Source organism: Myripristis murdjan, chromosome 23 (assembly GCF_902150065.1).
Source record: "Myripristis murdjan chromosome 23, fMyrMur1.1, whole genome shotgun sequence".
In the NCBI taxonomy this organism is placed as follows: domain Eukaryota; kingdom Metazoa; phylum Chordata; class Actinopteri; order Holocentriformes; family Holocentridae; genus Myripristis; species Myripristis murdjan.
This window is the reverse complement of record NC_044002.1, coordinates 198,860-222,140: the sequence shown is the minus strand read 5'-3', so window position 1 is coordinate 222,140 and position 23,281 is coordinate 198,860. Positions and strand designations below refer to the sequence as shown.

At 41.0% G+C, this 23,281-nt stretch overlaps 1 protein-coding gene across 1 annotated transcript in view; it reads left to right on the top strand.

Annotated features, from left to right (window-relative positions):
- LOC115355543 (NUAK family SNF1-like kinase 1) overlaps positions 1–23,281 on the top strand; it is a 182,955-nt gene that overhangs the window by 134,995 nt on the left and 24,679 nt on the right. Inside the window, exons 4-5 of the mRNA XM_030046400.1 lie at positions 15,380–15,445; positions 16,663–16,782. Coding sequence (XP_029902260.1) covers positions 15,380–15,445; positions 16,663–16,782 — 186 coding nt within the window. The remainder of the gene's footprint in view (positions 1–15,379; positions 15,446–16,662; positions 16,783–23,281) is intronic.

The window sequence follows — 23,281 nt, the reverse complement described above, 5'->3', positions numbered from 1 at the left end:
CATGAGAAAATTTATACATGATATTCAACTTTTGAGCTGTAGTGTAATTACCAGTGTACTATCTTTATACCAGGGATACATACCTCATTTCGCTGACATATTCTCCTATGTGTCGTTCTTGGGATCTCCGAGCTGCTATGAGGCTCAAGGTACACTTTGTACTTTCTCTTTGGCATCTAAGGAGTAAAATAATACTGCATGATCATGACGGCCTTTTTTGTTTGTTTCCTATTTAACATGTACAAATACCTGTGTGCAGTGACACCAGAACTGTGGCATCTCTCATCATGTAATGCACACTGATTGTACATGTTGCATGTCTATGATAACACCAGTGATTTATGGATTTAAACCAAAATTTCCCCATTGACAAACTGTCAAGATTAAAGTAAAAACATATTACACAAAATGAAGACAATTATATCATTACATCAATCTACAAAGGCAGAAATCAAGAGGCAGATTATGGACAGCATCCTTCAGGTATGTATTTTCAGGGCAACAAATGTTTTATTTGGTTTTTATTTTTGCCATTTAATGTTGTCAATTTTTTTAATTGCATAAAATCTACATAATGCATTCAGACCTTTTAACTACGATTAAGTTCAGCAGTACAATAATGCCAACTGTTCACATGCACACCCAACATGTGAGGATCACATTTTAGGTCTAGTTTATGATTCCTTTCAAACTCTTTCAGGAAAAAAACACAACTTGAAGACGACAACAATAATATGTTTACTGTAGCAAGATTTCAGATGACGGACTCAAGGTGTACAGCTTTAGCCTTAGCAAGTCCCTCTATGTGCACTGCTAGTGTGAATCTGAGGGAAGCTGAGGCTCTGGCGTGGAACATTCCACAGCAGTGTCGCGAGCGCATAGCTGAAGATAGGCAGCGCGAGGAGGTATCAAATCGGCGGGAATCCAAATCGAAATTGTCGGGATGTTTGCTTACGTTAGATATACCGATGGCTACAAAGCTATCATCCCAATTTCAGGTATAAAAAATTTCGATCCGAAAAGCTACCAGAAAGACGTTCTTTATCAAATTCTTTGGGAAAATGACTACTACAGCGGTCAAGTTCTCCTACTGAAAGGTAAGTTCACGTAACTCAAATTTTTTGTGAACATAGGCTAACGCTATCATTAGCTTAATTTAACTAACTAGCATATGCCACTAGTTAATATATATATATGTACATTTTTCGATCTTAGACAGATTTAAGCCTATTTAGATAGTTAGCTAGCATGTTAACATACACACTTAACGTACTTACCTTTTAACAGAAACCCGAGAGGAGCTTGAACAGTTCACCGAGAATCCACAGAAGCACATTAGAGTCCCCAAGGTCTACATGGAGGAGGGGCTAGTTACAGTGGAAAAAAATCCCGAGGTGGTCAGAGAAAGGGATGGCTTGAAGAAAAAAGCGGTAAGTACACTGGATTGGATAAAAGAATTTAGTAGTAATTTTCTTTATTATTATTATTATTATTATTTTCATTAATTTTGGGGGATAGATAACTCTGGTTCACACTCCAACACAGTAGGTGGCGGTAATGCACCTTAACGTTGGTTGCCACCCGCCAAAATAACCCATAAGAAGAAGAAGAAAAGCAGTAAGCATTTACCAAAGCACCTGGACCCTTTGGCCTACTAATGCTGATGTAACGCTGATGTACTAACGCTAATTTCGCCGCAAATTCGTGGCGAGAGATTGCCGTTTGGTGGGGTAACTGCAGAGCAACGCGGACATGCCGACGCACAAGTATAAATGCTTTCAACGGCGTAGGCCACCTTAGGGCTACATTAACAACGTCACAGCTGCACACAGCTTTGGGGGGGGGGGGGGGGGGGTCCTGCCTCAAGGCGGTGTGCAGCTAGGACAGGTAAGGAGTTCACCTCCGTGTTCATTTATGTTAATGATCAGCAGCTGTAAACAGATTTGAAGTGTAGTTTAAATAAAAATGTCTATTGCTTTACCTAGCATCTAATATGTTTTTACTAGGAATCAGAAAAAGCTTTTAGAGGACTAGTTCTGTAGGGAGTAAACATACCATTTTTGTGAAACGATTGTTAGTAGTGTTTTATATGGTATACCTTAAAAGCAAAACATAGAAAAAGATTAAAAACATGTTCTTACTTAAAAATATAATCTTGATAATTTTTGTCTTGAGTGCACTTCTTTGTGTTTCCATTTGAACACTCTCATCATCCGTCATTGTGGTGTGTGTCGTCATGTGTCAGTAAACAAACATAAATTAGATCTAATGTTTCTTTATCGCAAAAAGTTTTTACCACTCAGAAATGGGTCCGGTGTGAAATATAAACAGCATTATACAGTGTGTGTAGTTTAAAATAATGTATGAACCCCCTTCTTCCCCTTTACAATAATTCACTACATTTTCACAATGAGTTAGGTAATTTCACTTAAATATGAAATAATTAAGATCAGTGTAAAATGTATGTATTTATGCTTAAACAGCACCATTAGAAAGTGCCAGAAGCCACCAGATTTGGGCTTTAATGCTAAAACTTTTCTCCTAAGGGGCATTCCTTCTAAATGTAGGTGGCTACTTCATCTCTTTGGCTTTTGAGACTAAATTTGCAGCTTTTAGTCTGCCATTGGTCTCCATTTTGTTATTACTAAGTTTGAATACTGAAGATATGATAAGATTTCACTTGACTGATCCTTCACAGGGGTAATTCAGAACAAGGCTAAGGAACATAAAAGATGTAGCACAAAGGCAAGAAATATTCTAAGAATAAATTCTATAAAATAGTAAAGAAATGCAATGTACAACTTGATGAGACATGAAATCCTGTCAAATTCATTGCAGTTTACAATAAATTCACAATATTTTGGCCATTGTCTTAGAGATTCATATTATTTTTCTCATCTGTCGGAGTTCACCATTTAAATGAAAGTAATATTTTCCATTTCATGGCATTCATATTTGCATATTCTTTCACTATGATATGATCATCAGCAATTTAAGCATTTACTATTTGTATTTCAAGTTCTTTAGTGACTACATAAAAGAAAGATATAATTGTGAAATATTCTTTTAAAGTGAAACACATCTATGCTGCTAAATGCTTGCTATCATTTTTGTGTTTTGTGTTAGAAAACCATCCAAGCAGCTGAAGGAAATGAAAAAAGGAAAAGCCTCATGCAAATCTTGGAAGAAAAAAAGGCAATGAAAAAAACTTCTCCACTGTTTGCAAATGAAAAAAAGAGGAAGAGGGAGAAAACACCGCCAGACAGCTTCTCTGACAGTGATGAAGATGGAGGAGTTGTACCGCAAAAGATATATGATGAACTGAGAAGAAAGTTCCACCAAATGCAAAGAAAGATGCAGGATCTAAAACGAGATCTGGACAATTGCAAAGAAAAGTAAGAAGGAACGAAAAAAGTACAATAAGAAACATGAATGTATTTTTTAGGACTGAAACAAGTAAGGGATGATGTCAAAGGGCAGGTCATTACTGTGAAAAGAACCCCGACAGGGTGATGCTGGTCTTGCATCAGCCTAAAGAGGTTCTTCTCGCAATAATGACCAGCTCACTTAACATCATCTTGCTTATTACATGGCCATTTACTAAAGAAATCAATAATGTGACACAAAATATTGATTTAAATATTTTGATTTAAAAATAATTTTACATCTACCGCTAAATGAAGTCTGTTTGATCCTACAGCTGGACCTACTTGCATAGCAATGTAGTGTTAGCGTTAGCTGTTTCTGTTTTGGATCTGGACTGTGGTTAGGAAACAGTGCCGAAGTTTCTGCTTCACTTTCCCAGCAGTAGTCAAACAGGACATGGGAGACTCTACCTTGGCCTTGAGAAGCTGTGGTCTTTATTAACCAACAACTTAAGTCGGTACAATTCAACAAAACAACGGCTTAACTGCTAAACTAACTGCTAACTGCCTGCTGTCTTCTAGTCGCTATGCACGCACACACAAAACTCACTGGTCCGTCGCCTTCGCTTAACCACGCCCTCTTGAAGGAGCCCCGCTGCTCTTGCAGCAATTGGCTACAGGCTCTGTCCTCCAAGAATAAACTCCCAAATCAGTGGATATTCCCGAAACTGTGACATTGAAAACATGCCATCCTCTGTTTGTCACTTTGTCATTTCACAAAGCACAGTGAACGGATGAGAGACACACAGACACCGGACCTCTTTTTGTGGATTGATATGACAGGACGTGAACTTCCGGAGCCTGTGGATGAGCCGGGTCTGAATGGCGTCCTTAACAACTGTCTATTATTCATAGCAGCAGTCTGTCATTCAGAAATAACAGACTTTAGAATGCCATGATTGACCAATCAGAGTCGAGTATTCAACAAAACTATGTAATAATACAAAATATTTCATCATAGATAAATTTTAAGGTGTACTGTGTAAGATGCAGTGATATCTAGTGGTGAATAAATAATTTTTTTCTTAACATACCCCGATATGGCCACTAAATATGTGGAAAAATCCAAAAGCCTTGACCTAAATGTTTTATGTTATTTAACCACAATATATGCATTTATAGTAGATCAGTGTGTTTTGATATTTTTACTGTTGCACTTTCTAGAACCTTTCCCCCTCTCTCTCTGCTGGCTTCCTGTTTTACTGCAGAGTGGAGTCCACTTTACACACACAAAGTGAAGCAGGGACATTGCTACTTACACGACTTGATGACACAGTGTGTCGCAATTTGTTGCTCGTGTTTCTTTTGGGAAAGTAAAACATTAGGGTTGTGAATTGCCATTTACTATGAAGATATGAGTCCACTATATAAATCAGTGCAGTGAACCTTTTATTCCTCTCACATGTAAACTGCACAACAAAAATCCTGCACTGTACCAGTGTACACCGTGTAAATGCTTAGATGAGGGAGCTAAAATTCACTGAGGCATTGTAGTATCAAGCCATTAAAATAACTTTCAACATATTAGTTATTTCATCACCAGTGTGTTATTGTGAACGTGCAGTTGGAGTTCTTAATGCTGCTCGTTAATTTTTTCTTCTTTTTTTAATTAAGATCTGCTGAACTAAACAAGAGTAAACGTGAGCTGGAACAGGAGTTGGCTACTTACAGGGCGGCAAACCTTTCACTGCAACAAAACCTAGATGAGTTGCTAAAACAACTCTTTTCACAAAGTGAGTATATCTGTTCCTAATTGAAAGTAAATAACTAATAACAGTGTTTTTCTTTTGACAATTTATAATGTTTCTGTTTATTTTTGATAATATCCTTTTGAGCCACTACAATAAAAACCTACTCTGCAATATCATAGAAGAAAAAAAACCTACTCTGCAATATCATAAAAGAAAAAAATGACTGAAAATGGTCAGCCCATAGGGGTCTCTACATACAGTATTATCCATTGAAGGAGCAATTTGTAAGACATTGCTGAACATTCAAAAAATGAACTGACATTAATAACTTGGCAACAGTGTTCATTTTTATGGGGTATGCAAGCTTGAACTTCATTCATGGTGACAGAATGAGGATTTTGTAACTACTAAAGCAGGGGTGGGCAACATTTTCTTTCGGAGGGCCACATTGACTTAGAAAAGCAAGTTGAGGGCCACACATTCTACATTTGAATTGAAAGATGAAATACATGACACCGCATGAAGAAAATATCATTTACTATTTATGAACAACATTCTCATGTACATGAATACATTCATGCATTTCAGCCATGTGTAGACTAAAGGATGCAGTCAACTCTTCTGATAAATCAACAGAAATTATCACATCAGTAATGGACTGTAAATTCCTGAGCTTTTTCAAGTCACAGATGAGATATTCATGATTATCCCAATGTTGAAAATTTACTACAATCAATCTACTCTGAGTGTTTTTATCCTGATATATGACAAATTTTATATCACAGGACCTGTCACAGAGGATGGTGATATTGCTACAGACTTTAAAGTCTTGTTGCTGACAGCTATTTATTGTAATATTAATTAACAAATTTCTGCTACTACTGTTTGTATTGCATGTTAACATTCTGTGGAGAAAGGGTCAATGACGTCTCAGGTCTCTGAGCCTGCCACCAAGTCCACAACTACAGCCACCAGCCCCAGCTCAGAGAGTGAACCTCTCCAGCTGCCAGACACCCCAAGCATATTGGAAAAGAATGATGGGAAGGTACATGTTTGCTTGTTTTTCCCCCGTAGGCTTTCAGGTCATTTGTTTGTGATTGCTTACTCCTAATTTGGCATGTCTGCACTGTATGTATGGATGGCATGTATTAGTCCATGGCAAAATTGATTACCATTTTGTCTGGTTATTTAAAGTACAAACCTACATACATACGCAGTAACATAACGTTGGCTTGAAATATTAAGTAAATCATTACTGATTACCGAAAGGACAGGAGAGAGGAGACAAAAGTAGAGGAGGGAAAGGGGAGAAGGAGAGAAAAGAAAAGGAAGGAAAGGACATGAGAGAGGAGAGGAGAAGAGAAAAGTAGAGGAGGGAAAGGACAGGAAACGAGAGAAGAAACAAGGAGAAAAGAGAAAAGTGGTGAAGGGAAATGAGAGGAGAGACAGGTAGAGGAGGAAAAGGGCAGGACAGAGGAGAAAAGAAGAGAAAAATAGAGGAGGGAAAGACAGGAGTGAGGAGTTGGTTCTGTGCGCGGGCTCTCATTTGCACTAACGTGAGCACAGATATTCTGGTCTCAATTTTTGACAGTGATATGGTGTCATACTTTGTGTTACTTTTTTGTTTGTTCGAAAAGTGCTCTACAAATAAAGTTTGTTTGACTGATTTAACAGATCACAGAATTAGGAGTTTAATTATGGCCAGGAAGTAACACAGTAGCACAGAAATAATATGATTTTGAGCATAAAAAGTATTTGTTTGTCACATCACATGTAATGTTATTTACACCATAATGCTCTGCCAACATAGACCTACGTCCTGTGCACAGTTTTGAAAAGAGAATCTGGCGTGTAAGCAAATCAAAAGCACATTGCAGACTGAGCGAATGATTTTTGAATTGATGTTAGTTCTTGTTTAGGCTCCCTGGTGATATACTGTGGCGGGTCACACACCAACTGCATCACTTGACATCAGTGCAAGGCAGCAAAGTCACAGCACAAAGTTGCTGCAGACACAGGGTATTTCACTTACAATATGAGGAGAGTACTGAGGAGGGTTGACCAGCAGGATGGATGGCAAAGAATTAGTTGTCAAAGTGAAACGTAAAAAGCACCTAACAAGTTACTTCACAGAATTTCAGATGCTGATAGAGAACTTGAAAAATTGATTGACAGAGGAGTTTGTTTGCTCATGTGTGGTCTGTAGCTCTTATCTTACTTCTTAATCCATTACTTTCACAGATGGAATGAAAATATTAAAAATTGATCCACTGTTAACAAGTGCTGAAAATGACCATTGTTTTGCTCTGAAAACACATTTCTGAGAATCAATAGCAGTTAATAGCGGTCGGTATTCAAGCTACTTCACACATTGTATTTCCTGTGACAAGGAAATATTTCCTGTGACTCCTTCAAAATATAAGTCAATTCACATGTAACCAGTTGAATGCTTTTAATGTGAAGCTGCAGCTGTAGAAAATTTTCAGTTAGCATTAGCAGTAACTTAACACTGTGCGCTACTGATAGTCAGTGTTGTTTTTCATGTAGAAAGCTGGTGTACCGGGCATCACATTTTTTTTGCTGAGCAGCTGGTGGGTGACCTTAATGTATTTATCCACCACACCCCAGATTTACCCACATTTGCACTTGTCAGGTGTTAATTTTAGCCCCTGGCTACACACACAAACAGACCAGCTAAATGTTAGGCACATTGGCGTGACCAAGGAAAATTTTTAGTCGCACTTAATAGAGTTGCACCCTGGAGCCCTGGCATCAGTATGTCATGAATTAGGAATGAGACATAAATCTCTCAATTTAACTATTAACCTTCTCAAAAAGCCCTCAGTTACAAAAAATATGTAATCACTTGAAGCTTTGGACGCTGATTTGTTGCATTCACAGATATTTTCAGTGAGACAGGAAATGGGATGTGTTAAAGAGGTCAGCAATTAATTAAGTGTGATGCATAATCACAACAAAAAGAATGGGGAGGAGAGAGAGAGTCACAATATGGAAACTTTATTGTATCATGAAGCCTGATGTTCAGCTAAAATTCTGTGGTTCATCAGTCAGGTGTATGAATCTTCATGAGTGTGAACAGTGACAAACAGGCAGATCTGTGTTATGAGTTTCTCTGAAAGGTTTGCATCCTCACTACGCTGCATTATTATACTGTACATCACAGGCTGTTATACCAGGCATTATCACGCATTTTTGGTGATCCACCTGGCATAAAGAGTCTCAACCTAGTGCTAAATTGACAAATGGGGTCAAATTTCATTGTGCTATATTTGCAGATAAATGTGTTGGGCTGGGAATCCAAATGAACAAGAAGGCCCACATAACTAGGAATTTGTCATAGACAGTTTTTTAAGTTTCTGCAAACTCATCAACTCACAGAACTGAGTGATTTTATATTTGGGGTCTTTCTCTCCATCTTCATCTATTTCTCTCTCTGCATCTCCTTACTGTATGATGTTGGGGTTCAAGTTTGCTGTCTCCCATAGTGCAAACAATTGGAAAACATTGTTAATAAATAGAAAATTAAAGTTAGTTTGGTAATTCAAATTAATAGGAAACCATTTACAATAATGTCATGACCCCACAGCACCCCAACTGTAAGTGAATTTCTGCATCCCATGATATTTTGCTGAAAAATAATAAGTGTAAATACTACTTTTTCAGATCCATATTGGAAATGGGGTTTGGCTGCGAGAGGAAGTTTGGAAGAAGATCCAGGCCACAAAAAAAGACTCACTGTACGCAAAAGAGTTAGCAGTGGCTATCTGGGGGAGCAGTGAACTAAAACGACGGAGTGTGTCAGGAAAGGAATGCCCCACCAAAAACAGTGAGGCAAAGCCTCCCTTGACCCCCTACAGGCTGGGAACCCTCAAAGGTATGCAGTACAGCTCCATGTACCAAATGTCATTTTAAAGGAGCTAGATACAAAATTCAGCCTTATCAAATTTCAGGAAAAACATATTTTGCTTTGTAAAGAACTAGTGCAGTATTGACATCTAGCATTGAGAGTGACATCACATGCCATCTGTGTGTTGTTATGGAGCTTTTCAGTTTCTTTGTTTTGGTAGCCGAGACGGCCGCGCATTCATGTTAGTTCGTGTGAACCCCCTACCTTCAGAACTGTTGGCCCCACCCCCTTTTTAAAATGCCACAGCAAGTGAGGGGCAGCTGAGTACATTTTTATATTCAACCCAGACCCAGCTAACATTACAGACAGATGAGTGGCTTAGCTAACGTCATAAGCTGTTTAGTAATCACATAAATGTTGTTATATTGTGTTGTGATTGAGATTCTGACACACCACGCATCCTTGGAGGAGACAATGAGACGTTTTTGACTTGAAATTACATCACATTGTCATTTATTAGATGCAGCAACAGGCCCGCTTGCCAAGGTAGTTATCTGTCTCATTGAATTACTCATTTATTTAATATTGCATAGTTTTCAATAACTGGTTCCAATATTGGTCCACCTGAGCCTAAAATTCCTCACTAAGCAAACATGGAACCGCTATTAAGCAGAGTTGCGAAAAATAGGGAGTGAGGTAGGTGGAGTGCCATGGGAAAGGGGAGGTGTGGCCAACACGCAGGTTTGTTTTGGTGTAAAACTAATATTGAACTGAGACCACTAGCAGTGAATAGATATTGTATAGAGTTCCTTTAAACCTTTTTAACACTGTATAAAACATTTAAATCAGATTAACTTAATCAAATTACAGTGCATGCTGAGAACGATGTATTGTAGATTTCACTTTTTCTTATCCCAGGCCAATTAATAATTCATTTTTCATTCTCTTTTGAAGACTGTTTCCATCACTGGTTGAGGGCCCAGGATCTGGAAAAGACGGAGGTGGAAAGGAGAGCGAGGCTGGTGGGCTACTTTATCGCTCAAAAAATACAAGACTTGAACAAAAAGGACAAAAAAAACTTGGAAAAATGAAATAGACAACGTTTATGATTGAAAGGTGTAGTTTTTGTAAAACTGGATTATTAATTTATTTAAATAAAGTTTTTCTGCTTCAGTTCACTTAATGTGTTATTTTATTTTGTTTATGTTTACAAATAGACTTTAAATAGCCTTCATTTAGGTACATTTTCATGACCAGCTCAACGAACCGTCTGATTCAGTTAACTGTTCCAATGTTCTAAATGTTATGATGAAAATTACTTCATAAATGATGGTACGTTGTTGTTTGCAGTAGATATGAAACTGACACTCAACTTTCTCATATTTTAATGGATTTTGTTAATACATACCTTTTTTATATATCTCCTGCTGTTTGCAACTGGCTGAAATTCACCATCATATATTCTATTCAGGAAACAAGGTAGTGTACCACCTTAAACCAGTATAAAACAGCTAAAACATCAGCATAAGATGGCCCTCTCCAGCTTGACCAGCTAAAACCACCAGCATAGGCTGGCCCTCTCCAGCTTGACCAGCTAAAACCACCATCATAGGCTGGCCCTCTCCAGCTTGACCAGCTAAAACCGCCATCATAGGCTGGCCCTCTCCAGCTTGACCAGCTTAAGTGTGTCCAAAACACACCTTAGACCAGCTATACCATAGACCAGCTGGAATTAAGCTGTTTTTTTCCAGCAGGGCGCCTTTGAGTGTTGGTAGTTTTGCCGAAAGTCTTTTCAAACAAACAAAAACCATTTTTAAGCCTATATCCAGTACAGGCCAAAAGTTTGGACACACCTTCTCATTCAATGTGTTTTCTTTATTTCTTTATTTTCATGACTATTTACATTGTAGATTCTCACTGAAGGAATCAAAACTATGAATGAACACGTGGAGTTATGTACTTAACAAAAAAGGTGAAATAACTGAAAACATGTTTTATATTCTAGTTTCTTCAAAATAGCCACCCTTTGCTCTGATTACTGCTTTGCACACTCTTGGCATTCTCTCAGTGAGCTTCAAGAGGTAGTCACCTGAAATGATTTTCACTTCACAGGTGTGCCTTATCAGGGTTAATTAGTGGAATTTCTTGCTTTATCAGTGGGGTTGGGACCATCAGTTGTGTTGTGCAGAAGTCAGGTTACTACACAGCCAACAGCCCTATTGGACAACTGTTAAAATTCATATTATGGCAAGAACCAATCAGCTAACTAAAGAAAAACGAGTGGCCATCATCACTTTAAGAAATGAAGGTCAGTCAGTCCGGAAAATTGCAAAAACTTTAAATGTGTCCCCAAGTGGAGTCGCAAAAACCATCAAGTGGTACAACGAAACCGGCACACATGAGGACCGACCCAGGAAAGGAAGACCAAGAGTCACCTCTGCTTCTGAGGACAAGTTCATCCGAGTCACCAGCCTCAGAAATGGCAAGTTAACAGCAGCTCAGATCAGGGACCAGATAAATGCCACACAGAGTTCTAGCAGCAGACCCATCTCTAGAACAACTGTTAAGAGGAGACTGCGCCAATCAGGCCTTCATGGTCAAATAGCTGCTAGGAAACCACTGCTAAGGAGAGGCAACAAGCAGAAGAGATTTGTTTGGGCCAAGAAACACAAGGAATGGACATTAGACCAGTGGAAATCTGTGCTTTGGTCTGATGAGTCCAAATTTGAGATCTTTGGTTCCAACCGCCGTGTCTTTGTGAGACGCAGAAAAGGTGAACGGATGGATTCCACATGCCTGGTTCCCACTGTGAAGCATGGAGGAGGAGGTGTGATGGTGTGGGGGTGTTTTGCTGGTGACACTGTTGGGGATTTATTCAAAACTGAAGGCACACTGAACCAGCATGGCTACCACAGCATCCTGCAGCGACATGCCATCCCATCCGGTTTGCGTTTAGTTGGACAATCATTTATTTTTTAACAGGACAATGACCCCAAACACACCTCCAGGCTGTGTAAGGGCTATTTGACCAAGAAGGAGAGTGATGGAGTGCTGCGGCAGATGACCTGGCCTCCACAGTCACTGGACCTGAACCCAATCCAGATGGTTTGGGGTGAGCTGGACCGCAGAGTGAAGGCAAAGGGGCCAACAAGTGCTAAACACCTCTGGGAACTCCTTCAACACTGTTGGAAAAACATTTCAGGTGACTACACTATATTACCAAAAGTATTCATTCACCCATTCAAATGATCAGAATCAGGTGTCCTAATCACTTGGCCTGGCCACAGGTGTATAAAATCAAGCACTCAGGCATGCAGACTGTGAAACAAGACATTTGTGAAAGAATGGGCCGCTCTCAGGAGCTCAGTGAATTCCAGCGTGGAACTGTCATAGGATGCCACCTGTGCACAAATCCAGTCGTGAAATTTCCTCTCTCCTAAATATTCCACAGTCAACTGTCAGCTCTATTATAACAAAATGGAAGCGTTTGGGAACAACAGCAACTCAGCCACGAAGTGGTAGGCCACGTAAAGTGACGGAGAGGGGTCAGCGGATGCTGAAGCGCATAGTGCAAAGAGGTCGCCGACTTTCTGCACAGTCAATTGCTACAGAGCTACAAACTTCATGTGACCTTCAGATTAGCCCAAGTACAGTACGCAGAGAGCTTCATGGAATGGGTTTCCATGGCCGAGCAGCTGCAGCCAAGCCACACATCACCAAGTGCAATGCAAAGCGTCGGATGCAATGGTGTAAAGCACGCCGCCACTGGCCTCTAGAGCAGTGGAGACGCGTTCTCTGGAGTGATGAATCACGCTTTTCCATCTGGCAATCTGATGGACGAGTCTGGGTTTGGAGGTTGCCAGGAGAACGGTACATTTCAGACTGCATTGTGCCGACTGTGAAATTTGGTGGAGGAGGAATTATGGTGTGGGGTTGTTTTTCAGGAGCTGGGCTTGGCCCCTTAGTTCCAGTGAAAGGAACTTTGAATGCTTCAGGATACCAAAACATTTTGGACAATTCCATGCTCCCAACCTTGTGGGAACAGTTTGGAGCGGGCCCCTTCCTCTTCCAACATGACTGTGCACCAGTGCACAAAGCAAGGTCCATAAAGACATGGATGACAGAGTCTGGTGTGGATGAACTTGACTGGCCTGCACAGAGTCCTGACCTCAACCCGATAGAACACCTTTGGGATGAATTAGAGCGGAGACTGAGAGCCAGGCCTTCTCGACCAACATCAGTGTGTGACCTCACCAATGCGCTTTTGGAAGAATGGTCAAAAATTCCTATAAACACTCTCCTCAACCTTGTGGACAGTCTTCCCAGAAGAGTTGAAGCTGTTATAGCTGCAAAAGGTGGACCGACATCATATTGAACTCTATGGGTTAGGAATGGGATGGCACTTCAGTTCATAGTATGAGTAAAGGCAGGTGAGCGAATACTTTTGGTAATATAGTGTACCTCTTGAAGCTCATCGAGAGAATGCCAAGAGTGTGCAACGCAGTAATCAGAGCAAAGGGTAGCTGTTTTGAAGAAACTAGAATATAAAACATGTTTTCAGTTATTTCACCTTTTTTGTTAAGTACATAACTCCACATGTGTTCATTCATGGTTTTGATTCCTTCAGTTAGAATCTACAATGTAAATAGTCATGAAAATAAAGAAAACGCATTGAATGAGAAGGTGTGTCCAAACTTTTGGCCTGTACTGTACATGATTTAAATACATTAAGTCAGTCATCATTAAATCATTAAACATAATACCATCTATAGGTTACAATTCGCTTTTACACTTTTATTCACCTGTATGGTGTAGCATGAGTGGACTAAGCACGCTCCCTACTCATTAATCAGGCAGTATAAAAGGCTGCCTGAAGCTGCATTTGGGTCCTTTGACACTGCCCAGAACCAGGAAGCACTGCGGTAAGAACAAGGAACACGTTAGAAACAAACAACTCAAAATATCATTTACATTCTTTAAATAAAGAGTTATCTCACCTCACTTATGTGTTTGCGTGTTTGGGGTAAACTTAACATATGTCTCCGCAGAAATGTCAAACTTAGCCAGCAGGGTCTGTTTAAGGTCTGGGTAGGAGTCTGACCGCTTCTCATCCATGGCGGAATAGGCCTCCAATGCCTTCCCCGTCAGCAAAGGAGCAAGTCTGTAGGGCCACTCAGTTTCTCACCACGCCCAAGTTTTGGCAATCTGCTCAAAGCGGAGGAGGTAATTCTCAATGTCCTCACCAAACTGGAATGGAAGCAATTTGGGGTCCTTCCGTGGGGCTGGTACTGGTGGCTGCTGTTGTAGTATTGGTGTTGCTGATGGCTGCTGCAGGTTGTGAAGAGTTGCTCTAGATGGGGCCCCTACTGGAGGTTGAGATGTGGGAAGTGCTAGTAGGGAGGCAGTGCTCCCCATGCTGGGACTAGAGCTGGCTGCTGGTGTATGTGGCTGACTGCCGGCTTGGATGGCTATCTGTAGGCCTCTGAGTTCCCCTAGGCGTGCTTCTTCCCTGCCCCTCTGAGCACCCATAAACTGGTGTAGCAGATCGACCATCTCCTGCTGTGGCGGCGCTGCATGGGCAGGCTCCTCATCCTCATCAGTCTCCCATTCCTCACCCTCTACATCTGGTTCAGCTGATTCAGGATCTGTTTTGAGCTTGGCTGTCTTGCTCCTGGTTTGAATTTTCCTTAACAGGAAAACAGCATTCACACAGGAAACAGCATTGTTGTTACATGTAGCTCAGTGTGTGCACCCACCAAACTATCAAAACCATGCTACCTGGCTAACCTGTGGCATGTAGAGTGAGTGTGGTGTGCTGGTGTGTTACCAGTGGCAGGGGAAACTGCCACACTTATTTTCCCTGCTGTATGTTCTTGTAAGAAAACCTGTATAAAAACGCTTAAATAAACTTGATTAGAGATTATATTTTTCATGAAAAGACATGGTGGTCTTTAAATTCGAGGACAAAGTATCATGAAAAAGGTATACATTTAATATTATACAACATACCTGTATGAGTACTTGTCTGTGTTTGCAAACATATGTGCTCCCACTTCATTTGGCCCTCAAATGGTTAAGGAGTAGAGGGTGTCTAAGTATAGACACTAAGTACCACAAACAAATACATAAATAGTCATAATTAGTTATAAGTAGTATAATAAGTAGTTTTATTGTTTTATTGGTATGTTATTACACTATTGACTTTAATTGCAATTGCAGTTATTCCATTGACCCTACTTGTTACATTGTTGGCTGCTGCACCTTTAAAGTAAAGTAGTGTGTGATTAATTAGCATACTGACAACTGAATTATTAATTCAAAGGTATGTTATTTTAAATTAGCTTTTTTATTTTTTATTTTTTAAATGTTTTTATTTTTTACTTTGTGGCCTGCAGAATGGGGTGGTTCACAGGGATTTGAAACTTGAAAATGTTCTTCTGGATGAAAACTATAACATCAAGGTGAGGTCTCAATTTACTTTTCACTTTCTTTATCCTCCTCCTAACAGAAACCCATCAATTTCCTGTTTTCTTGAAGACACACACACACACACACACACACACACACACACACATATCACTACATTCCCCATGACTAGTTTTGAATTACAGGAATATTTGTTCCTAACAGGACATAAACAAAACAAAAGAAAACAAAAAGGGATTACATAAATATACTCAAAAGACAGTTCCAAAGCACAAAATATTATAAATGACCATACCAGTAATTTTGCATGTTTAACATAATATGTAGAAAGTGTATGTAAATTAATGTAATGTACATTTTCCACTAATCTTTTTCCCAAAATAAGCAGTCGTTTTTAAAACTCCAATATCATTTTTCACAAATTATGTAGCCATTGGTTTCCATTTATTCCACTACAGTAACTTTAAGAGATGTTGTTCACACCAGTATTCCATCACTCTAATAAAGTTGTCCTCATTAATTTACCTAAAAGCAGCAAAACTGTTGCATTTTGATGACTTGACATTGGGCAGAGTAGCAAGGTCTCTCTGCCAGAAAGTAGTCCATGAGGAAATGTTTTCTTTACAGAGCCAATTGTCTGTTCTGAGGTTTGTGAATGGTGACAACTCTGTCAGTAGCAGAATAATTGATTCTAATCATTCTTCATCATAATGATCCAATACCAAATAATTTAATCCCTAAGTTGAACTTTTAACATTTTTTCTCCATTGTGCATTTTTAAAAATAGGAGATACGGATCAGGTAGTGACTAGAACATTATCGTGCTTGAGCTTCTCAGCCAGTCACAGCATGATAAATGACATGCCTTCTGTTTCTACTACTCTCCTTCTGTTTCCTCTATTTGCTCACTCACACATGCATACATTCTTCTCTTATATACATATAATTTCTTCAGACAGACATTTTCTTCTTATGTACACATATTATTTATAATATTAAATGTATACTCTGACTGCATGTGCATGAGAGCAAAATGTATGAAAGTTTGCGTTAAAGTATATAAATATGAAAATAAAAAAGTGTGAGAGTAAGAATGCAAATATATTCATGTGAGAGTGAGAGTGAGAATATATGTATGTGACAGTAGAATGTATGTATATAGGAGGGCCAGAATGAATTATGTCTTGTACGGTCCATAGTAAGATATGAATTTGTTTGAATGTTTAAGTACTCTTCATTGTTATCCTTCCAGATTGCAGACTTTGGTCTTTCTAACCTGTACCATAAAGACAAGCTGCTACAAACCTTCTGCGGTAGTCCTCTCTACGCTTCTCCAGAGATTGTCAATGGGTGGCCCTATCATGGCCCAGAGGTAACTTACTTCAGTTGAAACTTTACTTAAGAATGAAGGGAGAACATAGGAGTTATGGCTGGGTCATTGGCTGGCTTGGTTGTGTCATGTTTTAACAAGAATACAGGGAGTTTTTAAGGGATTGTCCTGTTGGTTAACTTATTCATTAATCATTAAGAACATAACCATCCATGTGATCCATGTGTTGTGTAAATGATTAATAAATTTAAATAACACAAATAAACAGGCCTTTTCATATAAATCAGTATGAGTGGGGATAAAGGAATTCATCAAACAAACTAAGATTGAACCAGATAAAATTACCAAAACATGCTGCAGTTAAAGACTGTATCTCTGTGGTGCTTTCCACAGTCCACTAATTTCAACTCATCTGCCATCATTAAGAGGTTCCTGAGATGTGAGATCAGGTGATGCTGTGTTCTTTGTTAAGGTGCTGTTATAATAGGCTTTTTGGGGTGGAATGTGTTTTAGCAAGTGCTTAGGGACTTAGGGACACTGATTATGATTTAAGGGGCATGGTTTTGGTTGGCATGTAGCCTCAGTCGGGCTTGATTAGCCGATGAGCCACAGGACAGGTGTGAGGAGTAAGTAAGTAAGTAAGTAAAATTTTATTTATATAGCACCCTTCGCAGTACGAATACACAGAGTGCTTTACAGTAAAAACAGATAAAACAAAAACAGTCAGGTGACCGTCACATCATTATTAACATAGACATCACCAACAACAAAAACATCATCAACAATAATGCCATAGCTATGCATAAGAGGCAGTGCAACATAAAGTGCAAGTGCATTATCTCACCAGCAAGAATGAGCAGACCATACACTGTACAAATGAAAATAAAAGAACCCGGAGAAGGCGTAACCTCAGGCCTATGTTAAGAAGGCTAGCCGGAAAATATGTGTTTTAAGCTGCTTTCTAAAGCTATCCACCGTCTGGGCAGCTCTCAGAGCCTGAGGAAGCGAGTTCCAGAGGCGTGGTGCCACTGCTGCAAAGGCCCGATCACCTTTAGTTTTTAATTTGGTGCGGGGCACTACCAGGAGCTCCTGGTCAGCTGACCGCAGAGAGCGACTGGGGGTGTGATGGTGGATGAGGTCACAGATGTAGCTGGGAGCAGAGCCGTGGATAGCTTTAAAAGTAAACAGTAGTACCTTGTATTGGATTCTGAAGTGAACCGGTAACCAGTGTAGGGCGGCAAGTATTGGTGTAATATGACATGATTTCTTAGACCTGGTGAGTAATCTGGCAGCTGCATTTTGGACCAGTTGGAGACGGTTTACAGATGCTTGGTTTAAACAAGTGAAAAGTGCGTTACAATAATCGAGCCTGGAGGAGATAAAAGCATGTATGGCCATCTCCAGCTCTGAGTGCGAGATGACAAGACGCAGTTTGGCAATGTTTCTTAAATGAAAGAAACAATTTCGACTCAGAGACTTCACATGATTATCCAGGAGCATTAATTGATCAAAGTGTACACCAAGGTTCCTGATACTAGGACGGGGTTGTTTTTGAGGGGGCCCAGGTGTTCTAATACCCTGGCTGTGACACTATCAGGGGCAATGACTAGCACCTCGGTCTTGGCCGCATTTAACTGAAGGAGGTTGTTCGCCATCCAGCCCTCGATGGCGGCCAAACACTCCAGCAGAATGCTGAGACTTTGCATATTCACAGGTTTAAAAGAGAAATGCAGCTGGATGTTGTCCGCATAACAATGATATGCTACACCAGGAAAACTCCTGATGAGCTGACCTAACGGCAGCATGTACAAGGCAAAGAGTAAAGGGGCCAGCACTGAACCCTGGGGTACACCGCAGTGTAAAGGGGCGGTGTCAGACTTGAAAGGGCCGGCGGTCACTGAAAAGTAACGCTCACTGAGGTAGGAGGCAAACCACTCTAGGGCACAACCTGACACACCAACCCAGTTCCTCAGTCTGTCCAATAGGATGCCATGGTCGACCGTGTCAAAAGCTGCGCTTAAGTCTAGCAGGACTAAAACAGAGCATTTGCCGGAATCCGAGGCCATCAGAATGTCATTGGAAATTCTAAGGAGTGCAGACTCAGTGGAGTGATTTTTCCGGAAACCAGACTGAAATTTGTCACCAATGTTATATGTGGACAAATACGAGTTGGGTTGGTTAGCTACAACTCTCTCTAGCACCTTGGAAATGAATGGTAGTTTTGAGATGGGCCTGTAGTTAAGAGGAGAGGAGGGGTCCAGGTTGGGCTTTTTAAGGAGGGGTTGGACTGCCGCCTCCTTAAAATAAGAAGGCACCACACCTGTGACCAGGGAACTATTAACGATAGTGACCAGGCAGGGGGCAACAGACATAATGACTTGTTTCAGTAAGGTGGTGGGGAGAATGTCCAGGGGGCTTGAGGAGGTCTTCATGGAGCTAACTACCTCTAAAAGCTCTTCTAGAGAGACAGGTGAAAAGCTCCTCAATGAAAGTAAGGCAACTGGACTGGGGACCGGGGGGGAGGGGGATGGAGTGATGTTAGCTCTTACAACTGCAACCTTGTTGACAAAATACAAGAGAAAGGTGTTACACTCATCATTTGAAAACACAGGTACACGTGGGAGAGGAGGAGCAACAATTGTGTTAATGGTGTTAAATAACACCCTGGGGTTGTTCCTGTTAGAGGAGATGAGGTTAGAGAAATAAGCAGCCCTGGCCGTTTCAACCAGCTTGTTGAATTCAGACGTGAGGTCTTTACAGTATAGTCTATGGACTTCCAGATTGGACTCCTTCCAGTCTCTCTCTGCTCTGCGGCGTTTACGTCTGAGCGCACAGATCTCCTCATTCATCCAGGGAGACGAGTTTGTGGGGCGGGCAGAGCGAGTGATGACAGGAGCTACGTCATCCAGAATGGCTGCGCAGTGGGCATTGAAAACTCGAACCAAACAGTCAACGTCATCATCCAGCGACATCAAAACATTGCAGTTGAAACTAGCTCCAAAGCTCTCCACTGTTAGATTGTTTATAATGCGGGAGCTTTTCACACGTTTCTCCGGAACAAAGTCATTGTCAAAAGACAAGCAAAACATTACACCTTTGTGGTCTGACAACATCAAGTCCACAATATGGACGTCGCTAACAGTTAGACCGATGGTGAAAACAAGGTCCAATGTGTTACCTCTCTCGTGAGTCGGACTGGACACATGCTGGATGAGATGGAAGGAGTCCGTGAGATTGAGGAAGTCCACAGCAAATGTATCCGCGCACTTATTTACATGGATGTTGAAATCCCCAAGCATCAGGATTCTCTCGAAGCTGAGAATAGATGCCAGAAAGTCACCAAACTCAGCCAGGAAGGACCCGTTCTTGCCTGGAGGGCGGTAAACAAGGACACAGAAAAAGGGGTTTGTGCGGCCAACCTTGTTTATGAGGACTTCAAACGAGGAGTAGGCTTTGCAGCCCACCGTCCGTGTGTGGAAACACTTTTGGTGGATAGAGGCTAGGCCCCCGCCTGAGCCGGTGGGTCTGGGGGCACATGAGAAGGAGCAGTCCGCCGGGCAGAGTTCATTAAGCAAGGAGAACTTGTCTGCCTTTTGCCAGGTCTCTGTGATCTGCAGAAAATCCAGGTGACTTGAGACAAACAGATCATTTAATACAAATGATTTGTTTCTAATCGATCTGGCGTCTCGGCCGGGTGCAGGTGCAGGAGGACCTCCAGATGACCCCAGGGATTGTGCGGTGCAGGCGACGGTGGGAGCTCCACTGTTCAGATCGGTGAGACAGCGATCTCAGCACTGATGCACGGATGTTAAACAAGGTATGAAAATCATACACAATCACCGAACTAGCACTGTTCTCACAAAGCGATGAACAAACAAAAAACAGAGCAAACACAACGAGGAACCAGCACAGACGGCCTGCTGCTGGCATGGGCGCGACCATCTTGCTGTCATGCCATGCTGTGAGGGCACACTCCAGACGCCATGCGGTGAGAGACGCCATGCAAAGCAGACGCTGGAGGACAGAAGCTGTGGCAGTTTCCTGCAGAGACGGGCTACCCATTCTTCACCCATTTTCCACACTACCACGAACGGTGCACTTTTGTCTTTTAACATCTTTTAAAACTGAACGCCAAAAGGAAGCAGCACGGGCTGGCGAGGCAGATAGCCGGGTGGCAAGAGGACACCGGCGGACTGAGCAGGCCATGCAGCACGTGGACTTCTGAGAGTCGACAACCTGGCTGGAGTGAGAAATCCACCAAAACCCACCAACCCCTTTTAGTTAGGTAAGATACACTCACTCAGGAAAGCCCAGGTCTCATCCTCACATCACTTGCAATACGCAGGGAGGTAAGGGGTAAGCCAAGGTAAATGTTGGTGGAGGGGTTGGGGGAATAGCAAGCCTAGGCTAGCGCAGGACCGCAACAGTGCTATCAAACTATTATCAACAACATTATCAACAATTTTAACTTAGATTTGTTTAATGCCGCAGTCGGCATGAAACAGATTCATCTTAAAGTTTGCTGATGACTCAGTAATAGTCAGTCTCCTTAACGACAATGAAAATAGCCATGGTCCTGTAGTTGATGAATTTGTAGACTGGTGTGACAATGCTTTCCTTCAACTAAACGTGAAGAAAACTAAGGACATGTACATTTAATTTAGACACAAGCCCTCTAATATCAATCAGACAACCATTATCAAGGGACAGGCATTAGATGTCATGGAAAATTATAAATATCTTGGGACTATTGTGGATAACAAGCTTAATTTTACTTCAAGTAAAGTTTCAGGTCGACAAGTCGACGCTAGGTCCAAAAATGCTCTTAGCAGAGATGTCAAAATGAGCAATAAGATTTTGGGAGTTAATCAATGTACACTATCTGACCTGTTCCATAGGCAGATATTTTCTACATTCCTTGTTTACAGTGTTTATATTGCTCTTTGGTACTGTTATCTGTATATACTGTTTATTGTGTAAATTGTGCTTCATATCTTGCTATCCACTTTGCTGCTGTGATGCGTGAAATTTCCCCACCGTGGGACTAATAAAGGAATATCTTATCTTATTTAGGCCAATTTCATTCGGTCTGACTCCCTTCACATTCTGAGTTCCAGTTGTTGCCTTCTGGGTCCCGGCTTAGATTTCCCCATCAAGAGTAACAGATATAAATACTCCCTCATCCCTACAGCCATTTCCCTTTTGAATGCAGATCTGGGGAGGAGTCGTACTTGACTTATATTCTGTGGCTACTCACTTGGCTCATTTGTTGCTGACAATGATTATGACTATGATTTTCATATCTTTATTTTTAAAAATGATATAATGATGGTGCTGCTGTTGTTATTGATGGTATTGTTATTGTGTATACTCTGTGTAGGCTATTTTAGATACTAGGCTACTTCCTATGCACTTGGCATATTAGTTTTTTCTTATTATTGGCTATGTCCCAGTGTCTACTGTTGCTTCGGCACACTGTGTTCCCCCCTCCCCTCTCGGACCTTGTTTGTACGTACCTGTGTGTTTTTGTTTGCTTGCTTGCAAAACCGATTGCCCTACGGGGACACTGACAATAAACTTGAACTTGAACTTTGCTAAAACAATCAGATCAGATGTGTGTTCAGGCAACTTTGAGCCACCTGCATTGCCGCATGTAGGTGGATATGTAGGTGTGTGTGATGGTGCATTTTTCAAATACATGAGCAAAACAAAAAGGCAAAGATGATATTTGTGCATCCCTCATTTGTTTAGCAAGTCACGGTGTAGAAGTCTTCTATTACAGAAGACAACATCAGCAACAAAGAAAATTGATATGAGCAATAAGATGCCTGTATTGTCACTACCACTTCATGGTACAGTGAAATTGCAAGTGCCCATCACAGTGATGATTAACATTCATACATACATGCAACATCACACGCACAAACAATTATGGGCCAATCATAAAACCATGCAACAAAAAATAAAACAATAAAGCAAAAGCAGGTAAAAAGTGCTGTCAGTGCCAGCTTGCTCTATTTCACTAGTTTGTATGTTTCTGAGATGGCAGCCTCGTTTCTTGTATGTTTGTCTACTTCCCAGCTCTCCCTCACCGATCACATACAGCAGGGAGGAACTTTTAAACCTTCAACTATCGACTGGTCAGACTTTTCTACCGTTTCTTATTGAACCAGATGGATTTTCAGGACTTTTAGAAGGAGGAGCAGCAGTTCTCTATGGGATTTGCAAGAGACACAGACAAAGGAAGCATGCCGGGGTGCTCGTTCAACTCTGGCAGCGGGGATTTCAAACTGTGCTCCCGTCAATACACCTGGCAAATAATCGCTCTCAGGCCAACAAGATGGGCAAACTGCTGCTTCTCAACAGGACAAAGACGTACTTTCGCAGATGTTCACTGAAACCTGGCTTGATGGATGCATCCTGGGCACTACATCACATCGGGGCTTTCAACTCCTCCATGCAGACTGTCTACTGGAGCTAACTGGGAAAACGAAGGGAGGCAGAATCTGTATCTACATTCATGGAGGTTGGTGTACAGATG